Raw genomic sequence first — 22,117 nt, forward strand, 5'->3', positions numbered from 1 at the left:
ACGATGTTTTTCAGCTGGTTAACAACCAATTTCCCCCACGTGGTGGTTCGACTTCTAAGGGGATAAACATCACCTGCTCTCTCACAAGTCTTTTTCTCATCCCCCACTCGTGATCTAAACAAAAAGCATGCTTATCTCTCTTTTAGTTCAGAATTTTTTATCCTTTCTTTCTCCCCCACCCCCCACCCCCGCACCAGGACAGGGTTTCTCTGTGTCGCCTTGGCTGTCCTGGACTCACTTTGTAGACAGAATATTTTTTCTTTATTACTGCTCTAAAAACTGGGGTACATCTTATGGTTAGGTTCGTCTTATGGTGAGGAAAAATATGGTACATGTCTCAAGCCAGAACTTCAACTATACATGGGCAATAAAAAATTGGATACAGTGCCAGGTATGGTAGTGTACACCTTCAATCCCAGCACTCTGGAGGCAGAGGCAGGCAGATCTCTCTGAGTTCAAGGCCAGCCTGGTCTACAGAGAGAGTTCCAGGACAACCAGAATTATTGCACAGAGAAACCCTGTCTCAGCCGCCTCCCCCCAAACAAAACAAAACAAACAACAACAATCAACCTGGCCAGGAAGTCCTCAGGACTCATCATGCTATCCCTTATATGGCATAAATAAAATTGTATCTTATATTTTGTCACATTCCAAAGTAGTTTATAAGAAAGACAGATATCTTTCTTCTGCTCAAAGAGCAGAAAACCATCATTAATTGATCTGTGTATCCTGCACATCTCATACATTTATAATCTTAAAAAATTGTGTATTACTTGTGAGAAATATGTTTCAGAACAAAAGAACTGGTAACGTTGGATTGGACCTGACTGGATGCATCCTGGAGGATGCTGAGACACTGACACAAGATATTACAGCACCCTATATTGTCCTGCCTCAGACTGCTTCCGTTGCTGTTCCATCAAAGCCTGCTTTCAGCACAGCTTCAAAGAAAGCTGCTGATCTCAACTGGTCCAGCCTTTCAGACTGTTCCAAACAGGACTTCAGTTAAAGCCTGCAATTTCTCAACATTTAGAGACTGGACAACAAATGCTATTATTAGATTACTTAACCTTCCCCACCCCCGACCCCCCACCCCATCCCAGTTTCCTTTGGGTGTGTTGAGTGAGCAAGGGCAGAAGACAAAAATAAGATGCACGGTGACAAGATCTTTAGGAACTAGGAAGTCCCCTTTCCGAGAACGGCCTGGTGAGTGCTGGCTGTGTTGCTCAGTGGTAAGGCTGGCGCTCAGCAGGCTGAGATGAATCAGTGAAGAAAGAACACTGCAACCGGATGAACCTGTGACGGTGGGCTAAGACTGCAACTCAGTTGGTGAAGTGCTTGCTTAGTAGGCTTGGGTTTATGACTGCTTAACACAAGCTAGAGTTACCTGACGGGAAAACTCAGTGGAGAACACGCCTCCATGTAAGACATTTTCCTGATTTAGTGGCTGATGGGGGAGGGTCCAGCCCATGGTGAATGGTGCCATCCCTGGGCTGGTGGTCCTGGGTTCTGTAAGAAAGCAGGCTGAGCAAATCATGAGGAGCAAGCAAGTAAGCAGCACCCCTCCATGGCCTCTGCCTCAGCTCCTGCCTCCAGGTTCCTGCCCTGCTTGAGTTCCTGTCCTGACTTCCTCCAGTGATAGATTGTGATCTGGAAGTGTCAGCTGAGTAAACCCTTTCCTCCTCAATTTCCTTTTTGGTCATGGTGTTTCATCACAGCAATAGAAACTCTAAGATACCTAGTTAGGACACATAATGCTCTGGGTCCCATCCCAGCACCAGATAAAACAGGGTGTGCCACGCCTATTTATAATTTGAGCACTCGGCTTTAATCCTGGCACTTGGGAGGCAGAGGCAGGCGGATCTCTGTGAATTCGAGGCCAGCTTGATGTACAAAGTGAGTCCAGGACAGAGTAACACAGAGAAACCCTGTCTTGAAAAACAAAACAGTAATTTGAGCATTCAGGAGTTAAGAGGTAGGCCGATCAGAAGTTCATGATCATCCTCAGCTGCGTGAGTGTTGAGGCTAGCCATGTCTGGAAAAGAAGAAAAGGCGATTACTGTTTTCTTAGTAAGTAGGTTTTTCTACTTCCCCCTAGGGCTGGCATTGCTTGCCTGCCTTTGCCTCTCAATGCTGAGAATTAAGGCCTATGTGTGGATAGTGGCAAGTGCTTGGAATACATGTATGTTATAAGGTTTAGAGTAGTTTGTTTAGTTTACAAGTAGATTAGAATCAGTTCAGGCTCTGCCCTGCGAAGTGCTGGCAGCTTTAAAATATGTTTCAGTCTCCCTGTGTCAGTTATTTGCTTTGCAAGCCGAACGGATACAAAATACTGTAACACCTGTGCCACCACACCCAGCTGTCTTATGATTCTTGTTCTCTTTGGGGAGGGGGCAGGTAAGTCCAGGGCTTTGCACTGTGGCAGAGTGATAATTATCCTCATAGGGACAGTAAGTCTGAGACACCAGCATTAATTATTTTTATATTTTTATAGAACTCTGGGCATCACGAATGCTAGGCAAATGCCCTACCATTGGGCTATAAAAACAGGGTCTATGTTGCCAATGCTATCCTGGGCCATGGTGATAGGAAAGCAACAGTGGAGAGGGGATTTACTTCCTTTCAAACGACAGGATCAGCCAGCCACTTGCCTTTTGTGCCCCTGGCAGCCTAACTGCATCCCACTGTACAAAGCACAATGCTTCCAAAAACCACAGCCTTCCTAAAGCTTTGAGACGCAGGCCATTCATTTCTGTAGGCTACTTAGGAGCTGCCCAAGGTACAAGATCAGTCATCTTGCCGGCGTGGTGGCGCACGCATTTAATCCCAGCACTTGGAAGGCAGAGGCAGGCGGATCGCTGTGAGTTCGAGGCCAGCCAGCCTGGACTACAAAGTGAGTCCAGGACAGTCAAGGCTACACAGAGAAACCTTGTCTCAAAAAAACCAAAAAAAAAAAAAAAAAAAAAAAAATCAGTCATCTTACCATTCTAGTCATTCGAGTTTACTAGAAGTGCCTTTCGTGCATCAAAACGTTATCACTGCTCTCTTCTCCTCTAGGGCTTTTCAGAATTCCTGGCCAAGACAATTTAATGGCCATATATAAATATTGAATGCAGCTGTCCAACAAATCCATGTTGACACTGTGTGACTTTCCCTAAGGCGATGTGTAGAAACGTCTTCTCCAACCAGGGCAAAGAAAGTTGGAGAACACAAGAGGCTCCCACTCATTACACACCTCACAACCTGCCTAGAAACACACCACCACCTCCTTGCCCTTAAGAATCCGTTGGCTTCATTCAAATGGACCGCCTTCGCCGACACCCAATCACAGCGCCCGATCTTCAGCTACTGACCAATAAACGGATGCAATAGATAAAGGGGACCGTAGGTATGAAGCCATCTCGCAGCGCCATTACACTTTAGGGCAGCGAGGTTAAGAAGCCGGCATGGCGTTCGGGTCAATAAAATCGATAGCTGGAACCTGCCTGTGTTCTAGGCAGCGGTGGTGCAGAAGCAGCGCCGCCATCTTCCCCGAAGGCATCTTCCGGTGCCTATCACCCAAATTCCAGCGAGAGTTTCCTGAATAACGGGGTGGTCTGTGTTGGGCCTCCTGGCCCCTCAGGCAGCCGATTCATATTTCCTCCGGGCCTTCCCGGCTGGGCTTCTAGGTTTCGGGGTGCTCGGTGCCCGGGGCAAGGCCCGGGGCGCAGATTCCATGGCTCCGCCTTCGGCTCCGTTCCTCCCGCGGGTACCCGGAGTGGCTGGACCTCCTCGGAGAAGGGGCAGGAGGCCAAAGGCCTTGAAATTCGCGGACGTGGCCGTGTACTTCTCCTTGGAGGAGTGGGGGTGTCTGCGGCCCGCGCAGAGGACTCTGTACCGGGATGTGATGCGCGAGACCTACGGCCTCCTGGGCGCGCTCGGTGAGGCCCGGCCCAATCGGCTTACGCGGGGCCTAAGGGATGATGGAGTTTGAGGGCGGGGTAGAGTGGGGGCAGGGAGCCCAGGGTCCTGACCCGCGAACTGTTTGTTAAGGGTCGGGGCAGAGCCTCGGAATATAATTTTTTTTTAAAAAGCATCATCTCCCGAGGCCAGCCCTCTGACTGGTTCTCCTTCCCCAGGATGCGCAGGTCCCAAACCAGCCCTCATCTCCTGGTTGGAACGAAATTCCGATGATTGGGAACCGGCAGCCCTAGATCCGCAGGAGTACCGGAGATGGGTAACATTCCAGAGAAGTGAGTGAAAAAAAAATGCCCGTGGAGACCCTGTGTAATGCCCTATCGACCCAACCTAGAATTTTCGTCTGGTTAGAGTTAACCAGGTTGCTTGTATTGTGAGCAAACTACCAGCAGTACTCCATTGACATAAATGAATCCCTGAGATGTGAAAAGGATCGTGCCCCTCAGGAGCCGAGACCTAGCTTCCATTAAACTGAACTCTGTCCTCTGGAAGAGTAGGAAGAGCCTTTAACCCCTGAGCCCTCTCTCTAGCCCCTGGTTGACTCTTAAATTTAAAAAAGGAAAAGAGAAGCCTCACTGATGTGAGTGTGCATCCAGGCTTGTGAGCTACTACTGAGTGAAGCGATGCAGTCCAAGGTCTTAACATTGCTTACAACTTTGGCCCTCAAAGTGCTTCTAGACCAGCAGCTGTGTACTTGGGAGCAGTCGTAGTCAGGGCTTTAGTTCATGTACAGTTTCATATTACAGTCTTATCAAAGGCAGGCAGGGCAGAACACTAAAGCTGAATCCATGAGGAAGGCTGCTTACTGGCTTGCTCCTCTACTTTCTTATACACTCAGGAACACCTGCCTAGGGCTGGCACCACCCACAGTGGGCTAGGCCCACCCACATCAGCCACTGATTAAGAAAATGCACCACAGGCTTGCCCATAGGCACGCCTGGTGAGGGCATTTTCTTCATGGAGGTGCTCCATTCCCAAATGACTCTTAACTTGTGTCAAGTTGACATAAAGCAAGCCAGCACAACCCACTCTCTGACAGCTTGACACACAAAACACATGCCTGTTAACCATAACCTTTTCTTTTCTTGTTCATCCCCAAGATCTCAATCCAAACACTCCAAAATGTCCAAAGTCTCTTTCAGAGTTCCTCTTAAAATATCCAAAAATCTCTCTAAAATTAACTATGGGTTCTTTTTTTTTTTTTTAATCAACTACAATAAAATCAAAGCAAAGCCAAAGTCCAACAGGACGAAGCTCAGTGTCGTACCTCTGAGACTCCAAAGGGCTTGGTCCTTCCCTGACCGCAGTCCACTGCAAGTATAGCTTGTTTTGTATTCTCAGAGCAGCACCAGTGTAGAGCTGCTGTCGGAGGTGGTCTTCCGTGGTAATGGCGTCTCCACAGCGCTGGGGCTACACCTTCACCGATAGCTTCTTCCACGTCTCTTTAGAGACATACTGCCCTTGCCATATGGTGCCAAGCCTCAGTTTCTAGCCCTGACCCCTTCAACTGAGGCTGCACATTCCCCCGCAGTCTGGGCTTGCCTGGCACTGTACCAAACCACAGTTGCTCTCCATGACCCCTTTGTGGCTTCAAGACTGACACGACCTGGGAAACTTACACCTAACCAAGTTTGGCCACCAACATGAGCTGCAGCTTTGGCCCCTCATGGACCACAGCGGCTGTGTGCTGCCCTGAGGAAATACTCCCGGATTTATCATCCTGGGTGGTGCTGGTGTGTGTGTGTGTGTTTTAAATTGTGGCAGCTTCTCAAATCCAGCTGACAGTATCCATTGTCCCAGCTAAGCAAAGGTTTCCCTTTAGTGGTTTCTGATTTCAAATCTCACATGTGTGGCGTTGATAGCATCTTTTAGGGAGTCTCAGACTTCCCCTTGAAGCCTCACAAGCCCTGTCTGTGTCTGTGATCGTCACTGCTTTCAGCACTGTCTTCTACCTTTCCACAGTGTAGCCCATTGAGCCCAGAGCACTCAGTACCTTTTCCAGCTCTGAGTTGCCATTTCGCGCGCGCGCGCGCGCGCGCGCGCACACACACACACACACACACACACACACACACACACACCCTCACAAAACAAAACAGAAACAGATGGTCTGGCTCATCACAGAACTATCCCACTCCTGGTACCAGTTTTCTATCTTTGTTAGGGTTTCTGTGGCTGTGATAAGCACCATGACCAAAAGCAGCTTGGAAATAAAAGGGTGTGTCTAACTTTCACATTGGAGTACATCAAAGGAATGCAAAGGCAGGAGCTGAAGCAGAGGCCATGGCAGAGGGCTGCCTAAGGCTTGCTTCTTATGGCTTGCTAAGTCTGCTTCTTAAATACCCCAAGGCCACCTGTCCAGGATCGGCACCAAAATGGGTTGGGCGCTCTTCCTACGTCAATCACTAATTAAGAAAATGCACCACAGGCCAAAAACCTGGTGAAGGCATTTTCTCTATTGTCTCTTCCCAAATGACTTCATCTTGTGTCAAGTTGGCATAAGAGCAGTACAGGAATGCTTTTAAAAATGCAAATACTGGGGGCTGGGTGTGGTAGTACACTCCTTTAATCCCAGCACTCCGGAGGCAGAGGCATGCAGATTGCTGTGAGTTCGAGGCCAGCCTGGTCTACAAATCGAGTCCAGGATGGCCAAGATAACAAAGAGAAACCTGTCTCGAAAAACAAAAACAAACAAACAAAAAAGCAAATTCTGGGCTGGAGAGATGGCTCAGCAGTTTGGAGCACTTGTTGCTTTCCCAGAAGCCCTAAATTCAGATCCCAAAACCCACATTGGGGCAGCTTGCAGCCGCCTCAAATCCAGCTCCAGGAGGTCTGTCGCCATCTTTCATGAAATGATCTTTAGGGCTGGAGAGATGGCTCAGAGGTTAAGAGCACTGTCTGCTCTTCCAAAGGTCCTGAGTTCGGTTCCCAACAGCCACATGGTGGCTTACAACCCTCTATAATGAGATCTGGTGCCCTCTGCTGGCCTGCAGACATACATGTGGCACAATACAGGATAAATAATAAATAAGTAAATCTTAAAAAAAAAAAAAAGATCTTTAGAATGCTAACTGGGAAGAAGGAAAGCGCAGTAAAGTGTGCGTACAGTTGCATATTGCATGCTATCTTTTATGTAGGAAAGGATGGGGGAAACCACATGTGCTTGCCCTGCATCATAAACCCCGGGAGACGGCTTGGGTGCTGCTCACTGAGTCCAGTGCACGCCTCACAGGCACACAGCTCAGGCTTTGATCCCCAGTGCTGCATGAGGAAGGCATGCTGCCTGCTTGCACCCGGGAGGTGGAAATAGGAGCATGAGGAAGAAGTTCAAGGTCAGCCTCGGTTACGTAGTGAGGTGGGACCAGTCTAGTGTGCATGAGACCCTGTCTAAAAATCAAAACCCCAAAACTTTGGAAGAAAGTACGTTTCTACAAGTTAGGTGGGGGACACAGTTTTCTGTGTCCCCCACAGAGCTACCCCCCCCCCCCAGCTACTAAAAACATTCAAAGTTTTTGTTTGTTTTTAAGGACAGAGTCTCATGCATCTTAATAAAGCCTCAGATTTGCCATGTTTCCAAGGGTGAGCCACTTTAAGTACTGCAGGATCCAGGCAAGCACTCTGCCACCTAAGCCAAACCTTTAGCCCCCAAAATACTCTGTTTTAAAACTCAGCTTAATCCTCTCTTCCCCCCAAAAAAACTTATGTGAGTTGGTTGAGGAACTCTAAATGCCTTCCACATTTCCATGACACACTTGACTGTCTCTGATGGCAACAATTAACAGGAGCTGGGTGTATTGGTCTTGTAACCATTAACGTTCTTATTGGCGAGCATTCGAAGCCAGGGTTTGTTAATTCTCGTGTTTCTTGGTAGAAACCAGAACCAGGCAGAAGAATGAAGAGAAGGAAATATTTCCACCTAAGGAAGCACCCCGGAAGGGGAAACGAGGGCGGAAGCCCAGCAAACCCCGGCTGATTCCCAGGCAGACATCCGGGGGCCCCATCTGCCCTGACTGTGGCTGTACCTTCCCTGACCACCCTGCCCTGGAGAGCCACAAGTGTGCCCAGAATCTGAAGAAGCCCTACCCTTGCCCGGACTGTGGGCGCCGCTTTTCCTACCCATCCCTACTGGTCAGTCACCGGCGGGCACACTCTGGTGAATGCCCTTACGTTTGCGACCAGTGTGGCAAACGTTTTTCCCAGAGGAAAAACCTGTCTCAGCACCAGGTCATACACACAGGCGAGAAGCCCTACCACTGCCCTGACTGTGGCCGCTGCTTTCGACGGAGCCGGTCTTTGGCCAATCACCGGACCACCCACACCGGCGAGAAGCCTCACCAGTGCCCTAGCTGTGGGCGTCGCTTCGCCTACCCATCTCTGCTCGCCATCCACCAACGGACACACACAGGGGAGAAGCCCTATACCTGCTTAGAGTGCAGCCGTCGCTTCCGCCAGCGCACTGCCCTGGTCATCCACCAGCGCATCCACACCGGAGAGAAGCCTTACCCTTGCCCTGACTGCGAACGGCGGTTCTCCTCTTCCTCTCGCCTGGTTAGCCACCGGCGCGTGCACTCTGGGGAGCGGCCTTATGCCTGTGAGCACTGTGAAGCCCGCTTCTCCCAGCGCAGCACCCTGCTGCAGCACCAACTCCTGCACACAGGGGAGAAACCCTACCCCTGCCCGGACTGCGGACGTGCCTTCCGAAGGAGCGGCTCCTTGGCAATCCATCGCAGCACCCACACAGAGGAGAAGCTGCACGCTTGCGAGGACTGCGGCCGCCGCTTTGCCTATCCCTCGCTGCTGGCCAGTCATCGGCGAGTGCACTCAGGCGAGCGGCCCTACGCCTGTGACCTTTGCTCCAAACGCTTTGCCCAGTGGAGCCACCTGGCTCAGCACCAGCTCCTGCACACTGGGGAGAAGCCGTTCCCCTGCCTTGAGTGCGGCCGATGCTTCCGCCAGAGGTGGTCCCTGGCTGTCCACAAGTGCAGCCCCAACACCGCCAACAGTAGCCCTAGAGCTGTTAATAGGAGGGCCCAACCGGAGGAGCAGTGCCCTTTAGCATGACAACGGCATGGAAAGTTATGTTATGGAGGGGTGCGGAACTCAGGATGGAGCTTGGGGGGGGGGGTGTCTTCCAGAGCAGGAGCAGAACCCAAACTCTGGTCCTCTGCTCCACACCCAGAACTCCAGTGTACCCCACCTCACTGCCTGCCCTACAGTGTGTCCGAACCAGTCATCAGGAGGCATGGTGCCGTTTGATTAAAGTTTTCCAAGCTAACCTATCTTTAAATAATGTGGGTGTGTTCTTCCCCCTCTACTTGAGGGGCTGCCTTCTTAGTTTGTGCCTTCTTAGACAGGTGCCATTCAGTCAGGACACTCTCACAGAGGGTAGACCCTTTCCTGCTCGGTCTCTATCTCCATCGCATGGGGAAAACCTGGGTTCGCTCCACATTGGCAGCACTCCGGCCACATGAGGCCATGGCTGAAAACTGCCTGGAATTCACTGCCTCACATGGCAGGTCATTTCCTTGTGAAATGGTGCTATTTTTTAGAAGGCTATATACTGCATTCTCCTTGGTCAGCTTGGGCTAGAGAATGTTCAGTACTTTACCCACAGGGTAGCTTTTGTACCCAAGTTGGTCGTGTGGGGTGTGTGTGTGTGTGTGTGTGTGTGTGTGAGAGAGAGAGAGAGAGAGAGAGAGAGAGAGAGAGAGAGAGAGAGAGAGAGAGACGATGGTGGTCTTACTGCCTGAAGTGGTCTCCAGCGTGTGGGATTTAGTGGCTTGCCCACGTCAGCCTTCTGAGTCCTCCTGGGCCACCACACGTGGCTCTGGTCAATCATTCTTTAAAAAGTAGTGTTGATACATAGTTTAAAGATTTATGTATTTTTGGTTTATACGTTTGAATGTTTTGCCTGCATGTATATCTGTGCACCATGTTTGGGCCTGGTACCCAAGAGAGGCCAGATGAGGCCACCAGAACCCCTGGAAGTGGAGTTCAGGTGATTGTAAGCCACCGTGTGGGTGCTGGGCATCGAATCCGAGGTCCTCTGCAAGAGCAGCAGTGCCCTTGGCCACCGAGCCATCTCTCCAGCTCCGGCCCAGTCATTCTTTGAAGAGCTGCTCTCAGTTCCCACATGTGAAGTCTCCAAATGTGCCGTGTCCAGCGTCTCTTGTTAAGGCACACACATACAAAAAACAACAGCGTACCATGCAACACACTGTGCACCCCTCCAGTCTGTTTCTGTTTGAACCACTCTAGGCTGCACTGATTTGGGGGAATGCCACTGTGCCTGTTGATTCCAGACCTCTAAACGCCCTATCCTTTCTTTTTAGAGATGTGATAAAACCAATTCTTCACCACTTTGGAAAGTTGGTTCAGGCTGGGTATGAGGCAGCAGCACAGTACATACACTGAGGGGTTTGATTTTTTTTTTTAAGATTTATTTATGACATATACAGTGTTCTGCTTGTATGTACGCCTACACACCGGAAGAGGGCTCCAGATCTCACTGTAGATGGTTGTGAGCCACCATGTGGTTTCTGGGACTTGAACTCAGGACCTCTGGAAGAGCAGGCGGTGCTCTTAACCTCTGAGCCATCCCTCCAGCCCTGCCCCCCCCCCAGAAAAAGTGGGGCCCAGAATCTAGCAGCAGGAGGCGAACATTGGACTGGTAGCCCTGAGTTTGCTACAGGTAGCTAACGGTTGGAAAAATCCTTGGGAAATGGGTCAAACTCCACCCCCCAGCTCCCCCCTTTCCCCCCCCTTTAATTCAAAATATGGAAACAACGTGGAGCCTTCCTTGGGTCCTCAGTCAGGAGGCTGGAAGCCAGAGAGCAATGTGTCTTGTCTTGCCTGTGCCTCCGTGGTTCCCAGCTGACTAGGTGCTCAGTACAACTTCACACCTTTTTGCCTCGGGCAGCTGTCCCAAGGTGGAATTTCCAAACATGGCTTACCATTCCGCTGCGGAACCCCGTCATCCTCCTGCGCTGCCTTCTCTAGCTCTAGGCTGGGGCGCAGACCGGAAACACTGATTTGTAATGAATGACCTCTGGTTATGTGTTTAGCAAGTTCATTGTAACCAGTTGTCTGTTCCTTCATGGATAAACAAGTGCCCTCTGGGCAGGGGCCGTGCCAGGCAGGATTTCATTAAAATACTTAATGGTTGAATTCTGCTCTTCTGGAATTACTCTTCATAAAATGTGAATCCAGTTCTTCGGCTGAGAAGAAATGTAATGGTTTGGTGGAGAGTGAACCCCTTAGAGCAAGGACCCGCCTTTCCCTAGCCCAGCCTCCAGGCCTAGCTGCCTCTGTTACCTCCAACTAGCAAAGTAATTCCTCAGCTAGGAGTTTACGGTTGCTTCTGGGTCCAGCTTGTAACTTCAACTAGAAAGCCACTGTGGCTAACTTCTGTTGTGTGCCTGGAGGGCAGGCTTCCTTCCTACGGTTCCTCATTGCCCGGGAGCACTCAGCGAGGCTCCTTGCATCTTTCCAATAAATTCCTCTCTATAAAGTATATGGACTGCGATAATATTCCGTTCTTAGCTCCAAGCTCAGTTCCTCCTTCAATATTTCGGATGTTATCAGATCGTCTTGGCAGCGCGTACCTTTTGTTCACCAAAGGACCACAAAACGAAACTATCCACGACACGCTCTCTCCCAGTGCACCAGGGTACACACTAGTGTGCCTGTTTCTGTCATTTCTTGGTGAGTCCTTCGTGTGTGAGGGTCATCAACAGAGCTGTGCCTGGATTCTATCCACTTCTACACTCTCAGTATTCTCTTCCCTTGAGATTTATGAGAATCCTCTTGTCTTTTACACACACATTCCAGCTGATAAACATACTAAAATCTGTCTTTAAAAACACAGCCTCAGCCGGGCGTGGTGGCGCACACCTTTAATCCCAGCACTCGGGAGGCAGAGGCAGGCGCATCGCTGTGAGTTCGAAGCCAGCCTGGTCTACAAAGGGAGTCCAGGACAGCCAAGGCTACACAGAGAAACCCTGTCTCAAATAAATAAATAAATAAATAAATAAATAATAAAAAAACACAGCCTCTCTCCATTTGGTTACTGGTAAATTTCTTTTCTTTTTTCTTTATATTTTATTAATTTATTCATATTACATCTCAATTGTTATCCCATCCCTTGTATCCTCCCATTCCTCCTTCCCCCTTTCCCCACTGATAAATTTCTTATGCAATAACAGTGCATTCTGTTTTCTACACACTACGTTCACTGGTGCACTGTGGTCTGTAGCCATTTGTACAAGTAACCCACTGACAAGGCCTCGTCTGTGTCCATGTGCCATGTTAAGCATAGTATATGTATTCCTATCTAATATTTGCAAGAACTCCAAGAAAAGCCAGGTGTGATCCAGATACCCCAGGCTACTTTGAGAAACAGAGGAAGGAAAACCATCAGTTCAAAGCCAGCCTGGACTACATAATAAAACTCATGTTGGCCGGGTGGTGGTGGTGGCACACGCCTTTAATCCCAGCAGCACTTGGGAGGCAGAGGCAGGTGGATCCCTGTGAGTTCCTGGTCTACAATGCGAGTCCAGGACAGCCAAAGCTACACAGAGAAACCCTGTCTCAAACAAACAAACAAACAAACAAACAAAAAACAACTCGTGTCCCTGTGCGTGTGTGTGTGTGTATGTGTGTGTGTGTGTGTGTGTGTGTGTGTGTGTGTGTAGGGGGGGAGTAGGGATATAGATCTTGGGGCTTTACCCCCAGTGCTGGAAAAACTGAAACAACAAAGTGCATATTAGGAGATGTTCTGTGTCTCCATATATCTGAGTTTGAAAAAAAAAAAGAAGAAGAAGAAGCAAGGCCCTGCCCTCAGCAAGTCTCACATTTGAGCCATTCACAAGTCTAAAATACCCTGTCCCCACCTTTTTATTCTTGACCATGCTGGGAATTAATCAAATACCCTGTGCAAGCTAGGTGCATCCTGTACCTGAAACTCGACTCAGCTCTGAATGAAGGGAGCTGGGTTTCCTTCATAAAGGACTGTGCTACTTTGGCGAAAGGATGTTCTAGACCTTCCCAGCTTGCCAAGAGCACTTGCAGCCATCTGCTCGGGTGACTAGGCATTAGAAGACGGCAAATGACTAGAACCTGTAGTGATTATAGGCATCGGGTCTAAACTAACTGTAAATCTCAAAGATGCAAACGCGGCTGCATTCCATAGGCACAGTGGACTATGGTCAGCAGGCCGCAGGAAAGGGCTATCTTGGCAGAAGCGGGTTGTCAAAGCCTGCACATTCCAAAGAACGCTCATCTTCAAGACTAATACTCAGCCTTTGGAACCCTTAGAGTATTTTATGCAGGACTGAAGAGATGGTTCAGAGGCTAAGATCACTGGCTGCTCTTCCAGAGGACCTAAGTTCAATTCTCAGCACCCACATGGTTGCTCACAACTGTCTGTGACTCCAGTTCAAAGAAAATCTGATCCCTTCTTCTGACCTCCATGGGGATCTGCATGTACATGGTGCACAAACATGTACATGTTTGTGTGTGTATATATATATGTTTATATATATATACAAAACACACATAAAAAAATAATAAGCCAGGTGTCGTGGTGCACACCTGTAATCTCAGCACTTGGGGAGGCAGGGGCAGGCGGATCTCTGTGAGTTCGAGACCAGCCTGGTCTACAGAGTGAGTCCAGGACAGCCAGGGCTACACAGAGAAGCCCTGTCTCAAAAAAAACAAAACAAAAAAAAAAAAAAAAAAAAAAAAAAAAAACAAAGAAATGGGGAAAAAAAGAAGAGGAGGAGGAGAAAATAAACAAAAGCACTTTTGCCTAGGCTAGTCTCAGGGTTGTGTTTGCAGCAACTTTGAAGTAACTTTGAAGTAGAATTTAATTAGAGAGCGCAGCTGTGCTCTTCCTGTACCTTGGGAATCGCTGCACTTTGGAGGTTAAGGCAGGAGCATAGAGTCACGAGTTTTAGGCCAGCCTAGGTTACCTGTGAGATAGTGAGACTAGGTCACAAAAATGGGATAAAAATAAAAAACAAAAGGAGAGAAGATGAGGAAGGGAGAGACGGGGAGAGGAGAAGGCGGAAGTTTACCAAGAAACAGCAAGTCCCACAGACCTACTTTTCCTCCCTAATAATACCACTTCCTGTGCACCCAGCGCCCACCTGGGCCCCTCCATGTTGCCTCTGTGGGGACTAAGAGGGCAGACGCCACTGACACGTACATGTTTGTGCTGCTGGTTGTGCTGTGAAAAACGAAGGGCGTTTGTTCTTGTTTTCAAATCGATAACCTCCCCAGTAGCTGGTGTTTGCACTTAGCAGAGGCGGACCCTGAAGCTCGGTGACATCAAACAAATGGCCCAGTGCCACAAGTCTGGTTACTCTGCGGACCTAGATTTCAAATCTGGTATCCCGTGCCCTGGACGGTAGCATGGAGAGGTGAGCATTCCTTCTGGCCACAAACACCTTCACGTCCATTACACACTCAGAGGTTTGTCCAGATACCTCTACCCTAAATTAAGTAATTCATTAGTGCCCCGCCCTTTTCCTTTTTGAGACACAGCCTTGATAGGTAGTCCAGGCTAGTCTTGAATTCATGACCCTTCGGCTTCATCCTCCGAAAGGCTAAGATTACACATGTGAACCACCAAGCCCAGCTTGCCCCAATTTTGTTACCAGTTTTTCAGCCATGTGCCTTCCTTGACCGTGCAGCTGTTGGACCCTGGCCCAATTCAGTAAGGGGGTCGCTGTGAGAAACCACTCAAGTTACACCAGCTGAGAGGTATAGGTAAAATTTATTACTGACACACCAGAAGTCCCAATTGTTGATGTCAGGGTCCTTCAGCACTAGGGAGGCAAAGGACTCGGAGTAGCTGTTACAGACTGCTTATAAAGGCTAAAACCGCAAGCCAGGGGGGAGGACCTGATCTTAAACTGATTGGTTGGGCTGCTGTATCTGAGTATGTGAGCAAGATGATTGGCTCAGGCCGGGTTACCGGGAGGGGGGGGGGGGAAGAGGGGGGTGGGGGGCGGGGCAGAGAGCAGGCCATGTGGGGGGGCTTTCCTAAAGCTGCAGGTGGTATTTTTTTTTTCCCGAGACAGAGTCTCTCTGTGTAGCCTTGGCTGTCCTGGACTCACTTTGTAGACCAGGCTGGCCTCGAACTCACAGCGATCAGCCTGCCTCTGCCTCCTGAGTGCTGGGATTAAAGGCGTGCGCCACCACGCCCGGCTTGCAGGTGGTATTTTGTTTTGCTGGTTTCTTAGAACTAGGGCAGGGGTCAAATGGCCCCGAGCTTGGCCTTGTTTTTCAGGCTTTTCACAGCCAGACCCTGGTTATGGCTGCGATGAACACATCTGGCTGTTTCTCACTCTAAGCCAAGTGTCCAGCTGTGTGCTATCGAAAGCTCCGCTCCCCGAGATTTCCCTCCACTTCCATCCTTCAGGAATATTCCAGACAGTTGCAGTGCTGCAGCTGTCCACTTCAGGTGGTGCCTGCACAGAGTGGGTGCCCATCAGTCAGCCAAAGCCTAGACTTCTCCTCTGTCAATAGCTCAGAGGATGTCCTCCATAAAGCCTGGGCTAGGAGCAAGAAGGCAAAGTGTAGCAGTGTCACAATCCCTCCGGTGGAATCTGTGTGACAAACGTTACCACAGAACAGAGGTGACGATCCCTACCCAAGGGAGAGCTTTCTGGAAAGGGTCTGATGTTCCTGACAGGAGTGACTGATTGCAGCCCCCTCTTTCTCTCTCCTCACTCATTTGTTTTGGGAACATTTCGCTTTTGTTTTTACTTTTCCTATCTAAGAACTTTTCAGATGTAACTGTGTTGCTAGGCGACCTTTGACTTGAAACTGCAGCCAAGGGTCATTCGGTCGAGCTTACCACTAAGTTCCGTTCTGCTTGTTAATGTAAACATGGCTAAGAATTAGTCACCTGTGAATAGTTTATATTATGACTTACAAAAAAGTTTTGAGTAAAACCCCAGATAGTGGCGGATGAGCTAAGAAAACAAACTGCCCTGACTCACAGATGATTGATATAATGAGAGAACATTGACCTTTGATAAAGAGGGCAAATGCATTGGTACCAATCTGATGACGTATGAATGATTGTTCAAGATTAATGACAACATAATCACACAGCATCCTGTATTTTTGAATTGTATGGGAAAATAATGTAACCACATGTGAACACCCCCATTTTAAAATGTGTCTATAAACCTGGCTTGCTGGTCTCCAAAACACACTCAGAATCAAACAGCACCTCTGGGTTTGTTTCTGTTTGGTTTTGTTTGTTTGTTTTTTATTTTATTTTTTCTTTTTCTGTTTTTCGAGACAGGGTTTCTCTGTGGAGCCTTGGCCGTTCTGGACTCACTTTGTAGACCAGGCTGGCCTCAAACTCACAGCGATCCACCTGCCTCTGCCCCCCGAGTGCTGGGATTAACGGCGTGCGCCACCATGCCTGGCTTGTTTCTGTTTGTCACTCGCCTTATCTTCTGCACACCGACACTTCGAGAACTCCTGACCCAAGGACCTATATCCGACAGACACGGTTCCTCAGCTTAGCAGTAGCAGAAAGCACGGGAATTTGGGCCATGTGTATCTTACTTGTGTCTTCAGGACCTGCTTGAGCCAGATCACATATATATTGATGTTACTGGTGTGTGTGTGTGTGTGTGTGTGTGTGTGTGTGTGTGTGTGTGTGTGCTGAGAACAGAACTTAGGACTTCACATATGCTAGGCAAGCACTCTACCAATGAGCTATATTCCCAGCTGTTACTACTCCTCTATTTAGTGGGAAAGTTATTCTGTGCTCACAACTCAGTTGGCCCCGGCCCACGGAAGGCAGTTCAGGTTGTGTGGAATTCCGTGGCCTGTGGTCAAGCATTCGATTTCCACTGAGCCTCAACAGAAGGCAGAGAGAGTTGTATTTTAAAAGGAGAGTAATTCGCAGGTGATGGGGCATTAGTGCCAGTTCCTCAGGACCTCCACTATAGATGGCAAATGAGGGCTCCACATAGCATCTCCTGTAACCCCTTAGACGCCATTGTATTTGCTGGATCATGTGGCTCAAGTGGCAGAAGAGCATGCACAGAAGCACAGACTCATTGTAGAGCCTTCTGCTCTGGGTTCTGTTGGAAACCAGCCATTGGGGCTGCAGAGGGCTTAGCAGTTAACAGTCTTCACGGCCCTCATGGTTGAACCCCGGCGCCCATGTCAGGTAGCTCACAGCCACCCATAACTCGGCCTCTTGGGCACCTGCACACACATCCGCAGACCTACACACAGACCCACAGGCGTAATTAGAAACAAAACAAGCAACTCTCCCTTCTCCTTAGTAGGTAGAACAGAGTAACAGCACACCCACACGAGAAATGTGTTGTTCTAAATCCAGATGGACCTCCTGGGCTTTGTGTCTTTTTTGGCTGTAGGAAGTGCCAAATAGCTCTTTACTTTACAAAGGAAATATTGGCACACTCCATTAGAAAGCCAAGCGCACCAAATTAGAAAGCTTCCGAATTACAGATTCGTTTCCCACAGAGACATGCTAAATGTCTTGTCTTGCCACCTTGATACACCCATGACTAGTTTTTATTTAGCGGGTTCCCATCACTGCCTTGCGGAAGGGAAAAAGATCACACTAAACTGCACACTAAACTGTGTCACAGGCAGGAGAGTGATACGCTCCTGGAGTACAGTGCAAGTGTATTGCTGGCCTTGCTTACTAAAAGCAGAGTGATCCTGGTGAGTGCTGTGGACAGAGATGGAGGAAAAAAAAAAAAACAAAACCAATTACCAAGAACTGCATCAATTTGCTCAGCAACATAACTGTATGTGACACAGGAGCTGCCGCTTGAGTTTCCTCTTGGTGAAGTTAATCACGGGCTAGGATACAAGCACCACCACACCCCTGGCTCAGCAGTTAAGAGCGCTGGCTGCTCTTCCAGAGGACCTGAGTTGGACTCCCAGCACCCACACGACAGCTCAAAATCACATGTGACTGCAGTTCCAGGAGATCTGGTGCCGTCTTCTGGACTCTAACAGTGCACAGAAACACATTCAAGCAAAGCACCCAAACACATCAAATAAAAATAAATAATGCTGGGCGTGGTGGCGCACGCCTTTAATCCCAGCACTCGGGAGGCAGAGGCAGGCGGATCGCTGTGAGTTCGAGGCCCGCCTGGTCTACAAAGGGAGTCCAGGACAGCCAAGGCTACACAGAGAGACCCTGTCTCAAAAATAAATAAATAAATAAATAAATAAATAAATAAATAAATAATATTTTAAAAGGATCATCATCATCACCATCATCATCATCCAGTCATTTGCCAGTGTCCATGAAGGCCAAACAAGAAAGGTTTAATGGGGCATGTCCAAAGTCTCGCCAGTCTGTGATTGGTGACACTAGTCTTTGCAATCCCTGCAGGGATACTATTATTATTTTTGGCTTAGCGTTTTCTTTGGTGGAGGCAGTTCCAATGACTACTAGAGGCTAGGGGATAATGCAGGGATTATGCTAGCTGCAAGTATGTCCACTTCTTTCTTTAAAATGTCTTTTTATAATTTCCTTACGCGTGTGGATCACAGGAGACCTGCTGGGGGACGGTCTAATGCATTTTGATGCTAATTACTGCTAGCTGTCTCTGTGACCCACCTTTTGATTAATAAAAAGCCATCCCATCTGGGCAGGGCAGATGAGAGAGGTGTGGCTAAGGGTCCCAAGAAGGAGAGAGAGAGGAATCCTGGGAAGAAGAGAGACCTGAAAGGAAGAGAGGAAGGCCGCCATGGATTAAAATGGAGGAGAAGCACACAGCCGTCATGGATGGAGAATCCGGCCCAGAGGAAGAAGATTAGCAAGTATTTGGGATTATGGATGGGAGGCAGCTTGATAGACGTTATTAAAAACAGATGGCATGGGGCAGGTATGCAGTTTAGAGGATTAATGTCTGCCCTGCCGTAGGTTAACTAAGGCTATTTTAAAACATAACAAGTGTCTGTGTCTTAATTGGTTGCTAGCCAGGCCTATAGATAATACAGTAGTAATATAGGTAATCTAAAAACAATAAAAACTTACAAGACTCCATTTTATGATATGGATTCCAGGAATTGTCACCAGGTTTGGTGGCAAGGGCCTGGGTGCTTGTGCTGCTGCTGTTGTTTGGTTTGTTTGTTTGTTTTTGAGACAGGTTTGCTATGTAGCCCCTGCTGGCCTTCAACTCACTATGTAGCTCAGCATGGCTTCAAACCTGAGGTGTTCCTTCTCGCCTCAGGTGCCCAGCTGCTAGGATACAGGCACCACCACACCCATGCTTAGCTGTGCTGTCAGTCTCAGTTTGCATTCTGGAACTGTGAGGCCGACCTGGCCTAAAACTGTATTGATCACCTGACCTCCATAGCCCTAATCTAATTACAGCGCCACAGTGAAGGCCTCTCTCTCATTTTTCTTTTGTTTTTGGCTTTTCGAGACAGGGTTTCTCTGTGTTAGCCTTGGCTGTCCTGGACTCACTTTGTAGACCAGGCTGGCCTCGAACTCACAGCGATCCGCCTGCCTCTGCCTCCCAAGTGCTGGGATTAAAGGCGTGCATGTAAAGAGATTAATTTCTTTTGTGTATGAGTATTTTGTTTGCATGGGTGTAAGTGCACTGAGTGTGCGCAGCGTAGCTTTTTTGTTGTTGTTGTTACTTTGTGGCTTCTTCTTTCTTTATCCTTTGCCCTCCCTTTGTCCCCCATTTCACCCCCAATACTAGATAGGAGAGAAAAAAGGATAGAGAGGGATGGGGGTGGGGGGATGGGGGGTGGGGGGGATGGGGGGAGAGAGAGATCCCTGGATCTAATTTATTCCCTTTCGGTTTTTTTTTTCTTTGATCACGACTGCTAACAAATCACAAGCAAACTCACTAAATGACCATCAAACACCAACCTATCTCTGGGGCCCTAGCACTTACTTATACACCCTCTGAAAAGTTCCCAGAATTCCAAATGTCACACAATTGGAGAAACTGTCTGCAGCCAACAAAACCAGGCAACCCAGAGCCGGCTGCTGCAGACTGTTGGGGTAATCCTTTATGCAGTCTGTAAAGATTGCCTATTCAAATGCTGGTTTCTGTACGGGCAGAGGTCTGAGTACAGGCTGGACTTCCATATTGTCGTTTTTATGGAGCATCACCTGCCTCAGTATTTTGTCAACACTGTTCTCCATCACCTTCTGGTTGGTTGAGTACAGAGCTGAACAGCCAATAGCTGAGGCAGGAGAGGCTAGGTAGGCCTTCCGGCAGAGAGAGGAACTCTGGGAAGGAATCTGAGGCTAGCCAGACACAGAGGAAGAAACAAGTGCTGGGACTGGGTACTGAGGAGAGGTAACGGGCCATGTGGTGGGACATAGCCAGGGTAGTATTGTCAGGCTAGAGTAGATGAGGATCTGCTCAGGTATAGTGCCTAAGCCTATAATAAATACAAAGATCTCCATGTCATTATGTGGGAGCCGTCGCCCTGAGGAAAGCCCCACGGTGGCAGACAGTCATGAGGCAGCCCCACATCCCCACACCTGGGACTGAAAGGAAAACACATAATCACTACAGTGTAGTGCTCCGGGCGGCCAGAAGAGGGAGGTAGATCTCAAGGAACTAGCGTTACAGATGGCAGTGAGCTGCCACGTGGGTGCTGAAAACCAAACCTGTGATCCTGAATTGCTCATCTCTCAGCTTTTACATACCAAGGGCTAGGGTTACAGGAGCTAGGATTACATCACACTGGATTTATGTGCGGCTTGGGACTGAACCAGCTACTACGCAAGCTCTCTATCGAGCTACATCCCTACCCCTGACCTGTTATCTTTTAATTTTTATTTATTTTTAATTATTATTTAATCATTTAATTAATTATTTAATAATAATAATAATAATAATAATAATAATAATTATTATTATTATTATCACTCTTGTGTGGGTGTACACAGTGTCACAGTGTGTCTGGGGGTATGTGTGGAGGTGAAAGAACAAGTTTGTGGAGTTGGTTCTTTTTCTATTTTTTTGTTGTTGTGAAACAAGGTCCCACTCTGTAGCCTTGGCTGGCTTGGAGCTAGCTAGACCAGGCTAGCCTTGACTCCACAGAAATCTTCCTGCCTCGACCTCCAGAGTGCGGGGATTAAATCATGCGCCACTATGTCGGGCTTTCCCTTCCACTACTACCATAAGTTCTAGGGACTGAACTCAAGTCACCAGGCTTGTGCAAAGGCCTTTTACCTGCTGAGCCATCTAATCTTGCTCTCATGAATATATTCATGCCATATTTCTAAAATAGAAGCACAATTGCTAGCCGGGCGTGGTGGCTCACGCCTTTACTACTACTGAACTATGAAATAATAAAGATGGTAAGTTTTATATTGTGTTTATTTACCACAATTAAAAACAGAAAATAAGCCAGGTGGTGGTGCACACCTTTAATCCCAGCACTCGGGAGGCAGAGGCAGGTGGATCTCTGTGAGTTCGAGGCCAGCCTGGTCTACAAAGTGAATCTAGGACAACCAAGGCTACACAGAGAAACCCTGTCTTGAAAAACCAAAAGAAGAAGAAGAAGAATTGCAATATATGATAAAACAGACTGAACTTTGAAAACAGGTAAGTGAAGCAAGCCAGATACAAAAGAAAAAAATATAATATGATTCTCTTCATGTAAACCAAACCAAACAAAAACAGAACAAGCAACTTTAGACAGACAGTAGATTACAGGCCTCCAGGAGGTGAGGTGTAGACAGACGGAGTATAGAGTAACTGCTGTTTGCAGTCTGGCTTTCCTTTGGGGCTAACTATTTTAGAAATAGTTTTGTTAGTTATACAACATTGTGCAAATAAATACTAAATGTCTATGAACTGTAAACTTATAAATGGTTACATTAGGGGCTGGAAAGAGGACTCAGCAATAAAGAGCGCTGGCTGCTTTTCCAGAATATTCGGGTTAGGTTCTGAACATCCACCTGCTGGCTCATAACCAGTTTCAGGGAATCTAAAGGCCTCTTTTGGTCTTACCTGGGACCAGGCACACCCATGTTGCCCAAACACACATGCAGGCAAACCACTCATGCTTATAAAATAAAATAGATGTAAATTTTAAAAATGGAATTTCTAGCAAAATTAATTTCTTTCTTTTTTATTTTTTCTTTTCTTTTCTTCCTTTTTTTTTT

At 48.1% G+C, this 22,117-nt stretch overlaps 1 protein-coding gene and 1 long non-coding RNA gene across 2 annotated transcripts; one reads left to right on the forward strand and one right to left on the reverse strand.

Moving 5' to 3' along the window:
* Positions 1-1,805: 1,805 nt before the first annotated feature.
* Positions 1,806-8,543, reverse strand: LOC311592430. Its single transcript, XR_014777406.1, has 2 exons — positions 8,461-8,543; positions 1,806-2,035 (listed from the first exon to the last, which is right to left on the reverse strand). It is a non-coding gene; the product is annotated as an uncharacterized lncRNA (long non-coding RNA).
* LOC311592409 (uncharacterized protein) lies at positions 2,985-9,232 on the forward strand. The gene is made up of 3 exons (XM_084772776.1): positions 2,985-3,920; positions 4,119-4,232; positions 7,829-9,232. Exons 1-3 carry the CDS (start codon positions 3,716-3,718, stop codon positions 9,016-9,018), a joined length of 1,509 nt encoding a protein of 502 aa, XP_084628902.1. The 5' UTR covers positions 2,985-3,715; the 3' UTR covers positions 9,019-9,232.
* Positions 9,233-22,117: the final 12,885 nt, after the last annotated feature.

Source organism: Acomys minous, assembly GCF_964271855.1.
Source record: "Acomys minous genome assembly, chromosome: 2".
Taxonomy (NCBI): Eukaryota; Metazoa; Chordata; class Mammalia; order Rodentia; family Muridae; genus Acomys; species Acomys minous.

What these genes read in the sequence shown, in the direction of transcription:
- LOC311592409 (XM_084772776.1), top strand. Translation starts at nt 3,716, where the DNA reads ATGGCTCCGCCTTCGGCTCCGTTCCTCCCGCGGGTACCCGGAGTGGCT. An exon ending in CGGCCTCCTGGGCGCGCTCG is followed by an intron (nt 3,921 to 4,118) that starts GTGAGGCCCGGC and finishes CTCCTTCCCCAG; the next exon opens with GATGCGCAGGTCCCAAACCA. An exon ending in ATGGGTAACATTCCAGAGAA is followed by an intron (nt 4,233 to 7,828) that starts GTGAGTGAAAAA and finishes GTTTCTTGGTAG; the next exon opens with AAACCAGAACCAGGCAGAAG.